The sequence below is a fragment of the Podarcis cretensis genome, assembly GCF_951804945.1.
Source record: "Podarcis cretensis genome assembly, chromosome: 8".
NCBI classification, from domain to species: Eukaryota; Metazoa; Chordata; class Lepidosauria; order Squamata; family Lacertidae; genus Podarcis; species Podarcis cretensis.
In genome coordinates this window covers 6,871,176-6,888,871 of record NC_137177.1, presented here as the reverse complement: position 1 = coordinate 6,888,871, position 17,696 = coordinate 6,871,176, and the positions used below count along the sequence as shown (strand labels likewise).

The following is a 17,696-nucleotide window of genomic DNA, read 5'->3' as shown; positions in this document are numbered from 1 at the left end:
GAGGTACCACTGTACTTTCTGCTTCTAGAATCCAGGTTTTCTCTTTTGCAAGCTTCAGGGACGGCTCCTTTCCCTCCTCACAAAGGACCAGGCAGAGCTCTAAGCCACGGTGGTGTCAGGATGGAGCTGAGAGCACCCAAGGCCAGGCCGAAAGCGACGGTGTCTCCCTCTCAGGCTCCAGCTCATGGATCAAGCTGTGACTTCGCCCTCATGGGGAAGTGTGACTAAGCACAAAATCATCAGCTGTGGGAGGAGGCGCCTCTTCAAAATCTGCCCCGAAGGAGATGAGATTGCCACTGTTAAGAAGAATCGCCTGCTGATTGGAAGCTGGTCCTTGATGCCTGCAAAAAGTCTCCAGCAAAGAGGCGGCAGAGATGGCAATAGTGCCTGATAATTTTGTGAGTAAAAACAACCAAGAGCCTTTCCTTTTTCTGGTTTGTGGTGGTGGCAGGAAACGTAGAGGAGCGTCCTCGTTGTCTGCACCTTCGGGCGGGGATTCCCTGCCGGTTCCTACCTGCGGGTGCTGCTGGCAATTGAACCCGGCACATTTTGCTACGGCCCTGGAACAAAAACCAGCGAGGAGAGGCATCATTATTCGCCCCAGCCAGGTAGTGGGTTCTCCTCCCTCAGAGGCATTTCAACAGAGGTCCGTCAGGGATTCTTCTTCTGCAACTCCTGCATCGCAGCGGGTTGGGCTGGATGACCCCCAGGGGTCCCTTGCAACTCAGTGATGCCATGAAAACAGTTCGCCAGGAGGAGAAACGAGCTGAGGTGCCGTGAAGAACCATAGGATAATCCGCTGCAAAGGACGGGGCTCTCGTACCACTGAACAGGTATTGCGGAAGGTGCTCACCTGAGAAGGTGCATTGGCCCAAATTCCCTCTTCTGCACAACTCCGTAAACTGGGGGAGCCTTGCTGTTGTGAGTGCCATAGGAGCCAAGTCCTAGAGACTGAAATAAAATAATTGAGGGGGCCTCCGCTCAAAGTTAATGGGCATTGCCATTTAAATGGTGTGTGCATGCCATGTGATTGATTATTCAGGGTGGGGCTTATTTGGACCCCCCCCCCCAATTTTTTAAAATCCCAGTTGGCACCCCTGTCTTTAACCTTTCCAGACCTGGAAGCCACCTTTGATCAAGTGCAATGTTTTGACAGTGTTACGCCAGCCTGTCTCCCTTTCACCCCATCTTATTTTCTTTTAAAACAGACCAAAACATAAAGCCCATACAGTCCAGCCTTCTGTTCCCACACTGGACGCGGGTGGCGCTGTGGTCTAAACCACTGAGCCTCTTGGGCTTGCCGATCAGAAGGTTGGTGGTTCGAATCCCTGCAACAGGGTGAGCTCCCGTTGCTCTGTCCCTGCTCCTGCCAACGTAGCAGTTTGAAAGCACACCAGTGCAAGTAGATAAATAGGTACCGCTGCAGCGGGAAGGTATACGGCATTTCTGTGCACTCTGCTTTCCGTCATGGTGTTCTGTTGCGCCAGAAGCAATTTAGTCATGCTGGCCATATGACCCGGAAAGCTGTCTGCGGACAAACACCAGCTCCCTCGGCCTGAAAGGGAGATGAGCACCGCAAGCTTTGTCTGGACTTAACCATTCAGGGGTCCTTTACCTTTACCTTTTTTTGTGCCAGGGCATAGAGTCTCTTCTGGTGCCGCTTGGTGCTTTGTCGGCCAGAGACCTCTTCTCCGGCTTTTCACTGGGGGAGTCTACGTCGCCCTATCTGAAAGCCATTCAAGCCAGCGGCCATCGCAAAGTCCCGTAGACATACCGTACTTTCTGCACTTCTGCTATGCGCCAAATGCAGAAATGCTTTCTTTTGCCTGGAACAAATTTTCCAAACGTTGAGCTCCGTTAGAAACATAGAATTGTAGAGTTAGAACCCGGTGCAATGCAGCAATTTTTTCACCCAAGGTAGGGTTCGAACCCACAACCCTGAGATTAAAAGTCTGATGCTCTACCGACTGAACTATTCCACAAGTTTTTTTGTTGTTCTTGTAATTAGATAGTTTTCCAGCTAGATGGACCCAGGGGTCTGGCTACTTACGGAAGCGGCTTCCTTTTATAGCACATAGTGAAACTTTGGAACTCACTGCCACTGGAGGGTAGTGATGGCCACAGGTGTCGATTGTTAGACAGATTAATGGAGGGGAAGGCTATTGATGTCTGCTAGCTATGATGGCTGTCCTCTGCGACCGCGGTCAGAGGCAGCGATGTTTCCGAACACCAGTTTCTGCAAACTGCCCGAGAGAAATTGAGACATCTGGTTGGACCCTGAGGGAACAGGATGCTGGACCAGATGGGTCATTGGCTTGATCAAGCAGCCTTCTTCTTGAAGCACAGAATTGCAGAGTTGGAAGGGAACCTGGCGGTCATCTAGCCCAACCCCCTTTTGAACCCATGACCTTGAGATTTAAGAGTCTCATGCTCTCCCGACTGAGTTATCCCTACCTTACTCCAAGTGAGCCATAGATCCGTGGGCTGAGCGGGTGCTTGAAGGCAGTGTTTTGCTCATCCACTGCCTTTAAATGTCATCCTGGGTTTTCCCTCCTTACGTCAACTGAACCGGCCACCTTTCCAACCCTGCCTGCGCCCTTATGCTGAGCGCTCGTTTTACACCTGCGCTGCAACGATAAACCAGTTTGGGAACCAGTTTGTCCATGCACCTTCAGCAAGGAAGTCTGCATTTTGGAAGAGCACAAAGAGCAAAATCCACACTTGCCTCCCAGAACTACATCTCCCAGAGTTCCTTTGTCAGTAGGCTTGAAAAAGAAAACCAACTTATGATATCTGGGTTTGAGGACTGAAGAAAATGGGATTGTTGTGCGTTATATTGCAATGGGTGTTTGGAACAATTTTCTGTATTTAGCTGACGGATGTTGGAAGACGCCCAGAGTGGCTGGGAAAACCCAGCCAGATGGGCGGGGTACAAATAATAAATTATTATTATTATTATTATAATTAAGAATAAGAAGTTCTCCCCCCACCTCCTTTCTTTCCCCTCTTTCTTTTCTTCCTTTTGCTTTGAATTTTCATTTAGATTAGTTTTTTTAAAAAAACTTTGATAAAGAGATATTGGCCACTTGATGCTAACTTTTGTATTCCCCCAAAAAACTTTAATAAAATCCATTTTTGAAAAAAAACCAAACATTGCCATAAACAACATTTTTAAAAATTTTATATATGAATTACGTGTCCCTCCCTGTTAGACATTTGTGGATAAAATCCTGCATGAAGGAGACATATTGGAATTCATGGACATGGCGAACTTAAAGGTAAAGGTAAAGGGACCCCTGACCATTAGGTTCAGTCGCAGACGACTCTGGTGTTGCGACGCTCATCTCGCTCTATAGGCCGAGGGAGCCAGTGTTTGTCTGCAGACAGCTTCCGGGTCATGTGGCCAGCATGACTAAGCCGCTTCTGGCGAAACCAGAGCAGCACATGGAAACGCCGTTTACCTTCCCGCTGGAGCGGTACCTATTTATCTACTTGCACTTTGACGTGCTTTCGAACTGCTAGGTTGGCAGCAGCAAGGACCGAACAATGGGAGCTCACCCCGTCGCGGGGATTCGAACCGCCGACCTTCTGATCAGCAAGTCCTAGGCTCTGTGGTTTAACCCACAGTGCCACCCGCATCCCTATGCCGAACGTAGGTCCATTCATTTAAATGGGTCTACTTTGAGTAAAACTTCAAGGTCCAGAAAAGGAAAACTGAAATGATCAGGCAGGTAGCCTGACTCCGGTTCAAGGGAGAGCTCAGTTGGTAGAGCTCGACACTCTGAATTTCAGGGCTGGGGGTTTGAGATCCACGTTGGGTAAAAAGATTCATGCATTGCAGGGGGTTGGACTAGATGACCCTCGAAGGTCCCTTCCAATTCAACAATTCCATGAAAGTTTTGGGGACTTCTTAGGGAAAACGCGAGCAAATGGCAACGCAATAGGAGTTTATAAAATATGGAAGACACAGGATTTACCCACCCGGGAAGAATGGCAAGGTGATGGACTACATGGAACTGGCAGAAATGACTGGCAGAATCCGAGACCAGGGAGAAGAGTCGGTGGAAGAAGATTGGAAGAAATTTAAAGCTTATTTACAGAAACATTGTAAAATTAAGGAATGTTAGAAGGAGGCTGGAATGAAGTTATGTGGCTTTAGCAGAAATATTATAAAGGACTAAGTAAAAATAGACTGTTAATGGATGAAAGGAGGAAAGGTAAAGTTACATTATATTAAGATATTATAGGATAAAAATTGGGAAAGATGGAAAGGATTTGCTGAAATAGCTAACCGAACTAGAATACAAAAAAGGGAGGTGCGAGGAGGTCAAGGAAACAAGCAAATGAAAGATAAGTTATGGGAAGGTTTGTTGTGTTTTTTTTAATTGTTTCTATTTTTCGGTTTTTCTGTTTTTTATAATTATTATTTCTTTTTTTCTATCCTATTTTTCTATATTGTGATGTGTTGTTTAGTTTTTGTTTAACTTGGTGTTCTCTCTTTTTCTTTTTGTAACCTTTAAAACTTTAAAAAAATTTTTTTTAAAAAAAAGGAGTTTATAAAATAATCCCTGGAGTGGAGAATGTGGACTGAGAAACCTTTCTCTCTCTCTCTCCTAACACTGGAATTCGTGGGCATCTCAGGAAGCTGAATGTCAGGGACAGAGAAAAGAATGGTAGAATCTTAAGAGTGGGAAGGGACCTGGGGGTCATCCAGTCCAACCCCCTCCATGGCAGGAATCTCAGCTAAAGCATCCATAACAGATGGCCATCCGACATCTGCTTCAAAAGCTCCACAGAAGGAGAACCCACCACCTTTTGTGGGAGTCTGTTCCCCTGCCGAACAGCTCTTGCTGTCAGAAAGTTCCTCCTGCTGTTTAATTGCAGCCTCCTTTCTTGTAGCTTGAAGCCATGGGTTCGAGTCCTGCCCTCCGGAGCAGGAGAAAACAAGCCTGTTCCCTCTTCCATGTGACAGCCCTTAAGATATTTGGAGATGGCTCCTTCAAGCGCTCCTCGTAAGGCTGTTTCCAGACCCTTAATTATCTCGGCGATTAAGCTCTTTCACACGGTCCCTGGTTAATCGGTGGAACTCATTCCCACAAGGGGAGTGATGGCTACCAACTTGGATGATGATGATGAGTGTCCAGAGGAGGGCAACCAAAATGGTCAAAGGCCTGGAAACGATGCCTTATGAGGAACGGCTAAGGGAGCTGGGCATGTTTAGCCTGGAGAAGAGGAGGTTAAGGGGTGATATGATAGCCATGTTCAAATATATAAAAGGATGTCACATAGAGGAGGGAGAAAAGGTTGTTTTCTGCTGCTCCAGAGAAGCGGACACGGAGCATTGGTTCCAAACTACACGAAAGAAGATTCCACCTAAACATTAGGAAGAACTTCCTGACAGTAAGAGCTGTTTGACAGTGGAATTTGCTGCCAAGGAGTGTGGTGGAGTCTCCTTCTTTGGAGGTCTTTAAGCAGAGGCTTGACAACCATATGTCAGGAGTGCTCTGATGGTGTTTCCTGCTTGGCAGGGGGTTGGACTCGATGGCCCTTGTGGTCTCTTCCAACTCTATGATTCTATGATTCTATGATTCTATGATGATGATGATGATGATAATTTATTATTTATTATTTATTATTTATTATTTAATAAATTATTTAATTAATTTTATAATGAATGATTTTAGAGTGTTGTTTATGCTGTACTTTTATACTGTTTTATTGTTGTTAGCCGCCCTGAGCCCGGCTTCGGCTGGGGAGGGCGGGATATAAATAAAAATTATTATTATTATTATTATTATTATTATTATTTGCACCCTGCCCATCTGGCTTGGTTTCCCCAGCCACTCTGGGCGGCTTCCAACGAAGATTAAAAATACATTAAAACGTCACACATTAAAAACTTCTCCAAACAGGGCTGCCTTCAGATGTCTTCTAAATGTCAGGTAGTTGTTTATCTCTTTGACATCTGGTGGGAGGGCGTTCCACAGGGCGGGTGCCACCACCGAGAAGGCCCTCTGCCTGCTTCCCTGTAGCTTTGCTTCTCGCAGTGAGGGAACCGCCAGAAGGCCCTCGGCACTGGACCTCAGTGTCCGGGCAGAATAATGGAGGTGGAGATGCTCCTTCAGGTATACTGGACTGAGGCCGTTTAGGGCTTTAAAGGTCAGTACTGGGAGCCAATGTAGGTCTTCCAAGACTGGTGTTATGTGGTCTTGGCGGCCGCTCCCAGTCACCAATCTAGCTGCCGCAATTCTGGATTAATTGTAGTTTCCGGGTTACCTTCAAAGGTAAAGGTAAAGAGGTAAAGGTAAAGGGACCCCTGACCATTAGGTCCAGTCGTGGCCGACTCTGGGGTTGCGGAGCTCATCTCGCTTTACTGGCCGAGGGAGCAGGCGTACAGCTTCCGGGTCATGTGGCCAGCATGAATAAGCCGCTTCTGGCGAACCAGAGCAGCGCACGGAAACGCCGTTTACCTTCCCGCCAGAGTGGTACCTATTTATCTACTTGCACTTTGACGTGCTTTGGAACTGCTAGGTTGGCAGGAGCTGGGACAGAGTGACGGGAGCTCACCCCGTCGCGGGGATCCGAACCGCCAACCTTCTGATCGGCAAGCCCTAGGCTCTGTGGTTTAACCCACAGCGCCACCCGCGTCCCTATATAAAGAGGTACATACTGAATAATTATCAATGAAATATACATACAGTCATACCTTGGGTTATAGCCGCTTCAGGTTGTGTTTTTTCATGTTGCGGACCGCCGTAACCCGGAAGTACCAGAATGGGTTACTTCCGGGATTCGGTGGTCGCGCATGTGCAGAAGTGCTAAATTGCGCTTTGCACATGCGCAGAAGTGCCGAATCACAACCCACACATGTGCAGACACGTGTTGCGAACGCTGCGGGTTGCAAACGTGCATCTCGCACGGATCACATTTGCAACCCGAGCGTCCACTGTACTAGTGAAGATCATACTAGTGGATCAGTGCTCACTGGATAATGTAGCTGGAGGTTGCTGTTTTGTTGTCATTCATTGCTTGCAATTCCACTTCTAGCTCATGAAGACTTTATTCCGAAACAGTTGAACTATTCCAGATTGCAGTGTTCTTTTGAGACTTTGGAGAGATGTCTTCCTTTGAAACTTTTGCGAGACGTCTTCCTTTGAGAGACAGTTTGGCGTTCTTCGCTATTCATTGGTTGTTTGAACCTTTGTTTGACACTGATACATGTAACATCTTGCAGTTACTTGTACATTTTGTGAGATGTATTTTATGATATATATATATTATTTTGAAGTCGCTTATTTGTATATTTTGAATGACATCATTCCGATTATATATTTACTATCAGTTATTAGCCAGCGAAGGTCCGTATAGTTAAAGCTATGGTTTTCCCAGTAGTGATGAATGGAAGTGAGAGCTGGACCATAAAGAAGGCTGATCGCCGAAGAATGGATGCTTTTGAATTATGGTGTTGGAGGAGACTCTTGAGAGCCCCATGGACTGCAAGAAGATCAAACCGATCCATTCGGAAGGAAATCAGCCCTGAGTGCTCACTGGAAGGACAGATCCTGAAGCTGAGGCTCCAAGACTTTGGCCACCTCATGAGAAGAGGAGACTCCCTGGAAAAGACCCTGATGTTGGAAAAGATGGAGGGCACAAGGAGAAGGGGGCGACAGAGGACGAGATGGTTGGACAGTGTTCTCGAAGCTACCAGCATGAGTTTGACCAAACTGCGGGAGGAAGTGGAAGACAGGAGTGCCTGGCGTGCTCTGGTCCACGAAGAGTCAGACATGACTAAATGACTAAACAACAACATTAGCCAGCGTGTTGCATTTGCATTTTTGTAGATTGCCACATTTTGCAACACAAGGGTTTGTGTTTATTGTAGGAAAAGTTGTGGCTACAGGTAGTAATTTTCCAACATGAAAGCAGCTGCTTTCTCAAGTTGTCTCCTTTCTTCCTCTGATCATTGGGACAGTTCCTCGATTTCCCCACTGTTGCAAGGAGGAACCGAAACCAGCTGAGGGTGTCTCAATAATTCACAGGAATTTTTAAAAGCAAAATAAAACTCATCGGTACCGTGCTAGGATCCTTTGTACGCCACACCTTTCTGAAACCGCAAAGTGTCATGTAGCATCATGCAATTTCAAGGGGGCGAAAGGGACAGATTATGGGCCAATTCTGCATTGCGTGAAATGGGCTTCACATCCTGTGACTCACTTTCCCAGATACCAAACCTCTGACTTTTTCAAGGCTTGAACTCTGGTGGGAGTTCCTTGATAAGAGGAGCTATGGATTAAAGCCTCAGGAAATATAGATTAGATCTGCTTGATAGAAGAGGTTGAAGAAGGGCCAGGAAGTTCACAGGATGACAAGCAGTTTTAAGAAAGAAGGAAGTCGGTTATCTGAGGAAATGGGCTTAAATAGCAAAGAAGGAACTGGATGGCCGCTGTGAGATTAGGATGCTGGACTAGATAGGACATTGGCCTACGAGTGAGGAGGAGGAGGAGGAGGAGAAGATGACAACAACTCCGTTCTTCTAAATGAAGAGGGAATATTCAAAGCAGCATTTTGTTCAGACTGAGGCCTGAGTTCAGATTCTCACACAGTCACAATTTGTAGGTGACCTTCGCCCAGACTCTTTCTTTCTCTCTTCCCTGCCTGGCTGGTTTTTTGTGTGGTTGTAGAAAGATAAGAGACTGTTTGAGAACAAGTCGAAAGCTCTCAATTATATAATTGGAAATAGGATAAATTAGATGGAGAACAAAGTTTGGAGAAATAAAATAAGATGCAATAAATTAGAGGGGAGAAAAATGGAATCCAGGGCAGGGGCGGGGGTAGTCTATACTGTATCCTTGGGAAAGTATTGAAGTTATAAATTATTGCGATTATAAAATTTGAAAATATATATATATATATTTAAAGAAAGCTCTCATGTGAGAGTTTGGAGGGTGCACCACTTTCTGTGTGAGACAAGAGTTAAGTGCTACCTTCAAGAGGACTCTGTGTTTTCTTTTCTCTCTGTTTTTGTTTTTATTTAGTTTCTTTTATCTTATTGTATTCGGAAAAAGCTTCAATAAAACCTTATTAAAAGAAGAAACCAAGCCAATCATCTCACAGACTGGATGGTGTAATAGGAATTTTGAGGTCTTAGATATATGGAAATGTTCATAAGTGTACCAACCAAGCACGTACATGGATCAGCACAGGAAGACCAACCTGGAACCATTTTGATTCCTAAACTGACCAAATCTTTTCTCTGCAAGGTCAAAATGGAAAAGCCTCCCCATTGTCTCTTTCCTCACAAATCCTGTCTTAAGGGCACATTCAAGATATGAATAAGGTGTGAGCCTGTGACCTGGCCCAGGAAATAAGTATTTATCACTACAAAAGAATGGCCAGGCTCCCCAGGAAATCCAATCAAGTAACCTGCCAGACAGGAGAAAAACAACGACAGGAGAAAAACAACATTCAAAATTTCTGTTTTAGATCGCCTTTTCTGTGATGTAGGTGTGATGTATCTGAGGGGTGGTCTCAGGTTATACCCCTTCTGTGCTGTATGTATGATGTTTCTGGGGGTGGTCTTGATCTAAAGGTAAAGGTAAAGGTACCCCTGCCCGTACGGGCCAGTCTTGACAGACTCTGGGGTTGTGCGCCCATCTCACTTAAGAGGCCAGGGGCCAGCGCTGTCCGGAGACACTTCCGGGTCACGTGGCCAGCGTGGCATCGCTGCTCTGGCGAGCCAGAGCCGCACACGGAAACGCCGTTTACCTTCCCGCTGGTAAGCGGTCCCTATTTATCTACTTGCACCCAGAGGTGCTTTCGAACTGCTAGGTTGGCAGGCGCTGGGACCGAGCAGCGGGAGCGCACCCCGCCGCAGGGATTCGAACCGCCAACCTTTCGATCGGCAAGCCCTAGGCGCTGAGGCTTTAACCCACAGCGCCACCTGCGTCTTGATCTACAGGGTGGCAATTTCAAAAGTCTTTATAAGGCCTTGCATGCCATTTTTCTGGGTTCCTCCTCTCTCCTGCAGGTGAGGGGAGCACCCTGTTGCAACAGATCAATAAAGATCAGGCTTACTAGCTGCTTTGCTTCTCAATATTCTCTGGTTGGCCTCTGTTATCTTCTCCTACCAATAGGGAACCTATGTAAGGACTCTATATGGGCTCTTGGATACCCCTGGCAACCTGTTGGGTGGGGGGCGTGAGAGACTCAGTTTCCTGCCCCACCATGAAGAGGACTAGAGGCCTATTTAGAGATTCAAGACTGTTCATGCCTCATTTTCTTCTTTCCTCCCTTGCAGAATATACCATTTTACCGGGCTATCCCGCAAGGCCTGGAACCAGAGTCATGGGTGCTGTTGGAAGGTATCATTCCACCACAGGGCAAAAGGTAACTCAGTACTGATATTATCTTCCCAAGAATGGATTTGGTATCTGGAATTCGTGATGCAAGCAGAGGAGGCAAGTCGCAATTCTTGGCCAGGACTTAATGCTAGGACTTGTGGAATATTACAGAGAGAGACTGGGCCTGGGCATGTGCAGAGTGCCTTTCCTTCTGCTCTGAGGCACGGCAGCCAAACCTCCCATAACTGACACCAGGGGAGATCTAAGCCACAGCCGGTCCCAGCTTTTTAGTGATTTAACTGCGCAAGTCAGGTGAAGAGATAAGGGGTCTCTTATGTTACAAGGAACGCCCATAGCTCAGTTGGTAGGGCATCTGCTTTGGATGCAGAAGGTCCCAGGTTCGAGTCCTGACAGCCTCTCCTGGTAAGCCTGGGAATATCCCATCTGAACCCCTGGAGAAGCACTGCTGCCAACCAGTGTAGACAATACTAAGCTAAATGGACCAACCGTGGCTCCCCTTATTCCTATGTGGAGTAGACCAAGGGAGAAGAAACTTGTTTAAAAGAGTTTAGGTTCCCCCTTTGTAAAGTGCAGCAATTCCCTGTAAGTTGCCTACTGTCTATCCATATTAACTCTCTTAATTGTAATAGCCTCAATAGGAGATAGCCATAAAGGTGTTTCCCTTTCCAGCAGATTTTTATATTTCTCCCAAACTCTACACAAATTCTTTCTTAGAATATGGTTTATAAAACGTTTATAAATTTTCACCTTCCCATAGCAGAGACATGCATGCCAGCCAAACTTCAAATCAGGACCATTCTTTTAACCAGCACACGCAGGCTGCCTCATAATAGATTTGCAGGTCTGGCAAGGCAAAACCTCCTCTTTCTTTTTGTCTATCGAAATTTTATGTCCCCCCCCCCCCCAAAAAAAATGAATTTAGAAATATCCTTCTTCCATTCTTTGAAGCAGCCAGTTATTTACAAATAGTACTGATTGGAATAAAAACAACATCCTGGAAAGTAGGTTCATTTTGATAGCTGAGATTCTGCCAGGCAGGGTTGCTGGAAACCACAGAAGGGGAGAGTTCGCTTTTGCTCGGATCCTGTTTTCAGGCTTCCCACAGGCATCTGATTGGCCACCATGAGAACAGGATGCTGGACTGACCAGGTGGGGGCCACTGGTCTGACCCAGCAGGCTTTCCCTATGTTCTTATGTCTACAACTCTCATTATACCTAACCACTGGGCATGCTGGCTGGGGGCCACGGAAGTTCTGAGTCCAGCAACCTCTGCAGGGTCACAGTCTGCCTTGAACTAGGTGAGGGTGCTGGACTAGGACCTGGGAAACCAGAGTTTGAGTCCCTGCTATGAAGCTCGCTGGGTGACCTCGGAGCCAGTCGCTGCCTCTCAAGGCCTGACCAACCTGTTGTGAAGATGAAATGGGAGGAGGGGAACCATGTACTAGAGCTCGTTGGAAGAAGGCAGCATAAATACCGTATCTTTCGCTCCATAAGACACACCTAGTTTTTAAAGGAGGAAAACAAGGAAAAAAAAAATATTCTGAACGAAACAGTGGATGTATGATTTTTGTGGTTCATGCTGTGACCACAGACATGTGATCTGATGGTGATTTTGGGGTGACCCAATGCAAAAATCATGAGGATCCACATGGATCCGTGCTTTGAAACCAAGTTTTTGCGTCATTGCAGTCCCAGGCAACAGTGGGTGTGTGATTTTTTTGGTGCAGGCTGTAGCCATGGACATGCTATGTGATCTGATGGTGAATTTGGGGTGACCCAATGTAAAAATCCTGAGGATCCATGGGCTTTTACCTCCCCCTCCCAGGCAGCCTCCACTAGCGTCCCTTATCTCTCTTCCGATCCCACCAATCAGCTGCTTCCTTTCAACACTCCCTTCCCTCTTGTTTGCCTTAGTGTCTTTTCCTTAGCTGGAGCAGTTTTTTGCTCCTCCTTTTCTTCTAATTTCTCTCCTTATTGCTTTAGTCTTCCTGTTTTCCTTTGCAAGTTTGCTGTTTTTACCTCCCCTCTCCCAGGCAGCCTCCTTTATCTCTAGCGTCCCTTATCTCTCTCCCCGATCAGCAAACGATCAGCGGCTTTGTTTCAACACCCATTTCCCTCTGCACGATCTGCTTTTTGCCCCATGGCAATTCAGTTCCAGGGACCACGCATTCACTCCGTAAGACGCATAGACATTTCCCCTTTACTTTTTAGGAAGAAAAAAGTGTGTCTTATGGAGCAAAAAATACGGTATATAAAAAAAATACATATAAATAAACAAAGGACAGCAGAGGAGCAGGGATACAGGAAAGAAGTTGGCAGCACGGCAATCATTGTTCAGCTAATTCTTACCTGGGGGGGACAGGACATATGGCAGGATACGTGACCCACGGAACCTGATCTCTCACCTCTTTTCTCAGGTTCTATGTGGACTTTGCTTCCAGACAAGTCGAGGAGGGGAACAAGCCTCTGAGGCTGACGGTCAACTTTGAGGAACCCCCGTCTTCCCCTGGCTGGGTGACCCTCAACAGCTTCGCGGACCAGCAGTGGGGGGAGGGTCTGACGGTGATGGCCCCTTTCCGGCGAGGCCAAGAGTTCAGGATTCAAATCATCGTCACCCGGATGGGCTACAAGGTCAGGGTAGCAACTGAGGGGTCCTCAACGGGGAAGGGGAATCGGGACACACACACACACACACCATCCCCCCCAAAAATGGGGGCTGGGTGAGGGGCGATGGAGGCTGTATGGGGACTGGGAGGGCAGAAGGCTGCTGGGAGCCCAAAAGTAGGTACAGTGGTGCCCCGCAAGACGAATGCCTCGCAAGACGAAAAACTCGCTAGACGAAAGGGTTTTCCGTTTTGGAGGTGCTTCGCAAAACGAATTTCCCTATGGGCTTGCTTCGCAAGACGAAAACGTCTTGCCAGTTTGCTTTCTTTTTCGTAAAACTGTTAATACCCGGGGAATCCGCGCTCCGCAAGACGAAAAAATCGCAAGACGAAGCAACTCGCGGAACGAATTATTTTCGTCTTGCGAGGCACCACTGTATAGTATTGGACAGCGGGGGTAGGTATAGGAAGAGAACAGCAAGATCTTATGTCTGCCCAGGGGTCCCATTGAATTCATTGCCACTTGCTTCCAAGTAAGCAGGGCTAAAGGACCGGAAATTCTAAGGTTCGATATTGTTATCTCAAAAAGAATGTCCTGCAATCCTTCATTTTACTCCCTAGTTGTTGCTCTCAGATTGCTCTTCCCTCATCGCTCTCTGTGAACAGATTGCTTTGCTCACCGACAGACTTGAAACTCACTCCTTCCACTTTTAATAATAATAATAATAAATTTTTATTTATATCCCGCCTTCCCCAGCCAAAGCCGGTCTCAGAGCGGCTAACAACAGTAAAAATAGCACAGTTTACATAAAATCACAGTCAATTAATTGAAATACATTCTAAAATCAATTCAGAGTCAAATTAATGGCAACCATTGGGCTAGAGTTCTATAAGGATTACAGAAGGAGAGAGGAGGTCAGGCTGTGCCTTGGCCAAAGGCCTGGTGGAACAGCTCTGTCTTGCAGGCCCTGCGGAAAGATGTCAAGTCCCGCAGGGCCCTAGTCTCTTGTGACTGAGCGTTCCACCAGATTGGGGCCACGGCCTAAAAAGCCCTGGCTCTGGTTGAGGCCAGCCTAACCTCCCTGTGGTCCAGGACCTCCAAGATGTTTTTGTTTGAAGACCGTAAGGTCCTCCGTGGGACATACCAGTCCTGTAGGTACAAGGGTCCTAGGCCGTATAGGGATTTAAAGGTTAAAACCAGCACCTTGAACCTGATCCTGTACTCCACCGGGAGCCAGTGCAGCTGGTATAGCACCGGGTGAATGTGATCCTGCAGCGAGGACCCCGTAAGGAGTCTCGCCGCGGCATTCTGCACCTGCTGGAGTTTCTGGGTCAGTCTCAAGGGCAGCCCCATGTAGATAAAGATGACCCACTAAATAAAAAGCGCCAAACCTAAGAGTTTCAATCAATCAATCAATCAATCAATCAATCAATCAATGTGGACACAGCAGAGAGAACATGGCACTCTTTCTCTTTCCGAGTTACTAGACGGTTAACTCCCCTAAGGTCCATTTGAGTAGCCTGTACATTTAGGGCAAGCAATAAAAGCCAATATTCCTCCAAGCCAAGCGTGAGAAACTCGTGGAACTAACTTAAGTGCCTTTTAAAAGCAGAAAAATTAGTGGGTTTGTCAATCAAAGGCATGTTTAGAAAACATGGGTGGGGACTCTCTGGCTCTGCTCAGGTTGTTGGGCTTTAAATCGCATCAGCCCCACTCAGCACAGCCAACCAGGTATTAAGAGTCCCACAATATCTGGAGGGCCACAGGTTCCCTACACCTGAGCTTAGTGGAGCCTCCCAGGGGTGGGCGCAGTCTACCTTTATCTACCGGTTCCTAGGCATGAATAGTGGAATCTTGCAGAGCTAGTTGGAAGAGCAATGGTAAACCAGAGCGAACAAGCTCCAAAGCCTTTAACAGAAGCCTGTGCAGAGTATTGAGGTTCCCAAATATCTAAACAGGGGAGCTGCCACTCATCAAACCACACGGGATTCTCATGTCTGTTGGAGTTGGGAGGTTTATCTTCCAACCCTTCTTGACATGCCTTTTTCTGCTTCTTTGCCAGATCCTGGAAAAAGACATCTCCCTTTGTGAGTTCCGCCACCGCCTCTCGCCAAAGAGCATCCGCTTCCTGGAGGTCGATGGGGAAGTCAAGCTCCAGAACGTGGCTGTCAGCTGGGAGGGCAACAGAGCACCAAGGGGCCGCATCCTGCCAACATTGGGCATGGGCCGCTACGCACGTTAGGAGGGCGCCGAGTGCAGGGGGAGCGCTGAGCCTTCCCAAAAATAAAGGGGCACGCCTTGATGTGAGCAGGAGGATATCCCGGGGCAAGAATAAATTATGCAAACCAAGCGGGGCGTCTGTTGTGTTTTGCAAAGTTTTCTTTTTCTGCAGGTGCAAAAAAATATGAAATTACTTGAGCAAGGAGCGGAGGAAAGGGAGAACGGAAGAGTAGCCAAAGGCCCATCTAATCCAGCATCACATTCTCAGCATGGCCAAACGAGTGGCGTTATACTACTGGAAGCCTGCAAGCAAGAACCATAGCTGTAAAGGTAAAGGTAAAGGGACCCCTGACCACTAGGTCCAGTCGTGGCAGACTCTGGGGTTGCGGCGCTCATCTCGCTTTATTGGCCGAGGGAGCCGGCGTACAGCTTCCGGGTCATGTGGCCAGCATGACTAAGCCGCTTCTGGCGAACCAGAGCAGCGCACAGAAACGCCGTTTACCTTCCCACTGGAGCGGTACCTATTTATCTACTTGCACTTTGACGTGCTTTCGAACTGCTACATGGGCAGGAGCAGGGACGGAGCAACGGGAGCTCACCCCGTCGCGGGGATTCGAACCGCCGACCTTCTGATCGGCAAGTCCTAGGCTCTGTGGTTTAACCCACAGTGCCACCCGCATCCCTAACCATAGCTGTAGTCCTCCATTAATTTCTCACCCTCGTTTAATCTGCTCTGGTGGCTTTCTTTTGTCTGTTTCAAATCTTCCAACATTCAGCTCCGTTGCACGTTCCCGAGTTGTATTATGCGAGAGGGAGACAAACTTCTCTCTTCTCCGATACAGAGAACAGAATGGGGTTTGTGTGATGCTTTGTGGACTACGGGAAACAGAACCTATGAGATCTTGTGCCATGATATCAATGTCTTCCTATCGCCCAGAGATGTCCTTACCGTGAGGGAGATAAAATGGGATGCTTGGGAGGTCCAGGATCCCGAAAACCAGGAAGGAACAGCAACAAAACAAAGAGGCCACATTCTTTCTAGATCACAAAAGCTGCCGCAAAACTGTTTTTGTGTCAAAGATGCTCTTTTCGTACGTCTGTTGTACAGCCAATTCTCTGTTACGTCTTTGATTTCCACATTGCAGGAATGGGTAGTGTTTGGATTTCTTTTCTTGCCTCAAATCCCGCCGCCCAAAAAAGTAACCATTTTAGGTCAAGTCCTAATCCCTTCTGACTTCTTTGCCAAAATGTGGGTTGCCAATTCTCCACAACCCACATTCCCATTGCTCTGCTGCATTGGGGGCTGCTATTGGTTCAGTACCAGAAACCTGCAAAATATGCATCTGGAAAACCGGAATGTTAAGAAACCTCACAAAACCCTCATTGTACAGTGGTGCCCCGCAAGACGAATGCCTCGCAAGACGGAAAACTCGCTAGACGAAAGGGTTTTCCGTTTTGGAGGTGCTTCGCAAAACGAATTTCCTATGGGCTTGCTTCGCAAGACGAAAATGTCTTGCGAGTTCCTGCGGTTTTTTTTGTCCTCCCCCCCCCCTTTTTCTAAGCCGCTAAGCCGCTTATCCGCTAAAAGCCGCTAAACCGCTAATAGCGCTAATCCGCTAAGCCGTCAATGGGCTTGCTTCGCAAGACGAAAAAACCGCTAGACAAAGAGACTCGCGGAACGGATTCTTTTCGTCTTGCGAGATACCACTGTACCTCTTCTCTATGCCAGGAAGGGGTTAGAGACGGCTCCCGGCCAGAGATGAACCACACAATGGTTGCAACTTTCTTGTAGGAAAACAACATTAATAAACAGCAAGATTTAGGCTGCAAAGCACACACGCACACAAAGCATCTAACGCTTGCCTTTTTAGTGTTCAGAGAATGTGTTGAGCTGGAGAGAAAGTTTAACAGATCCAATACTTCTCAGCAGAGGGGGAAATGGTTTGTGACATACAGGGACGGCAATCACTGCCTCCTTGACAACAGTTTTATACTAGCTGTGGAATTTCTTTTCCAGTCACTGACCTTCAAATGCCTTAAGTTGAGGCTAAAACTGGATTTTGTCTCCGAAGTCCTTATTTGTGGGTGATCATGTGGCAGAGACAGCGAAAAGTGATAAGTTCGTGTTAGTCCATAGTAAGATTTGATGTGAAGATCTAAGCTTCAATCGCCCTCTCCTGGTTTCTGATCCATAATTGACTTCTGACTTCTGCTCAACGACTGAAACTAAGATCTTCACGTCAAATCTTACTATGGACTAACATGAGCTTATCTCTACTCATAAACTCTTTTCTTTCATACTGTAACGAATCATTGTGTTATACATATCCTTATGAGTTTGAGTCTGTAATCTCTATTTGAGTTTGTAATCCTTGTCAGAATACATACTTTTGAATGGATTAATTTTTGTTACAATTGACTACTGATTTGCGAGTAGGAACCATTCCCACTACTGAAACTTATATTGGCCTGAGTTCTTGGTGTGCTTTTTTCCTGGAAATTTCCTCAGAG

General features: G+C 47.0%; 1 protein-coding gene across 1 annotated transcript; it reads left to right on the top strand.

Annotated features, from left to right (window-relative positions):
* The first annotated feature begins 265 nt into the window (after nucleotides 1-265).
* Nucleotides 266-15,314, top strand: LOC307221353 (galectin-7-like). The gene is made up of 4 exons (XM_079985821.1): nucleotides 266-398; nucleotides 10,298-10,386; nucleotides 12,779-12,992; nucleotides 15,028-15,314. Exons 1-4 carry the CDS (start codon nucleotides 375-377, stop codon nucleotides 15,205-15,207), a joined length of 507 nt encoding a protein of 168 aa, XP_079841947.1. The 5' UTR covers nucleotides 266-374; the 3' UTR covers nucleotides 15,208-15,314.
* The last annotated feature ends 2,382 nt before the right edge of the window (nucleotides 15,315-17,696 follow it).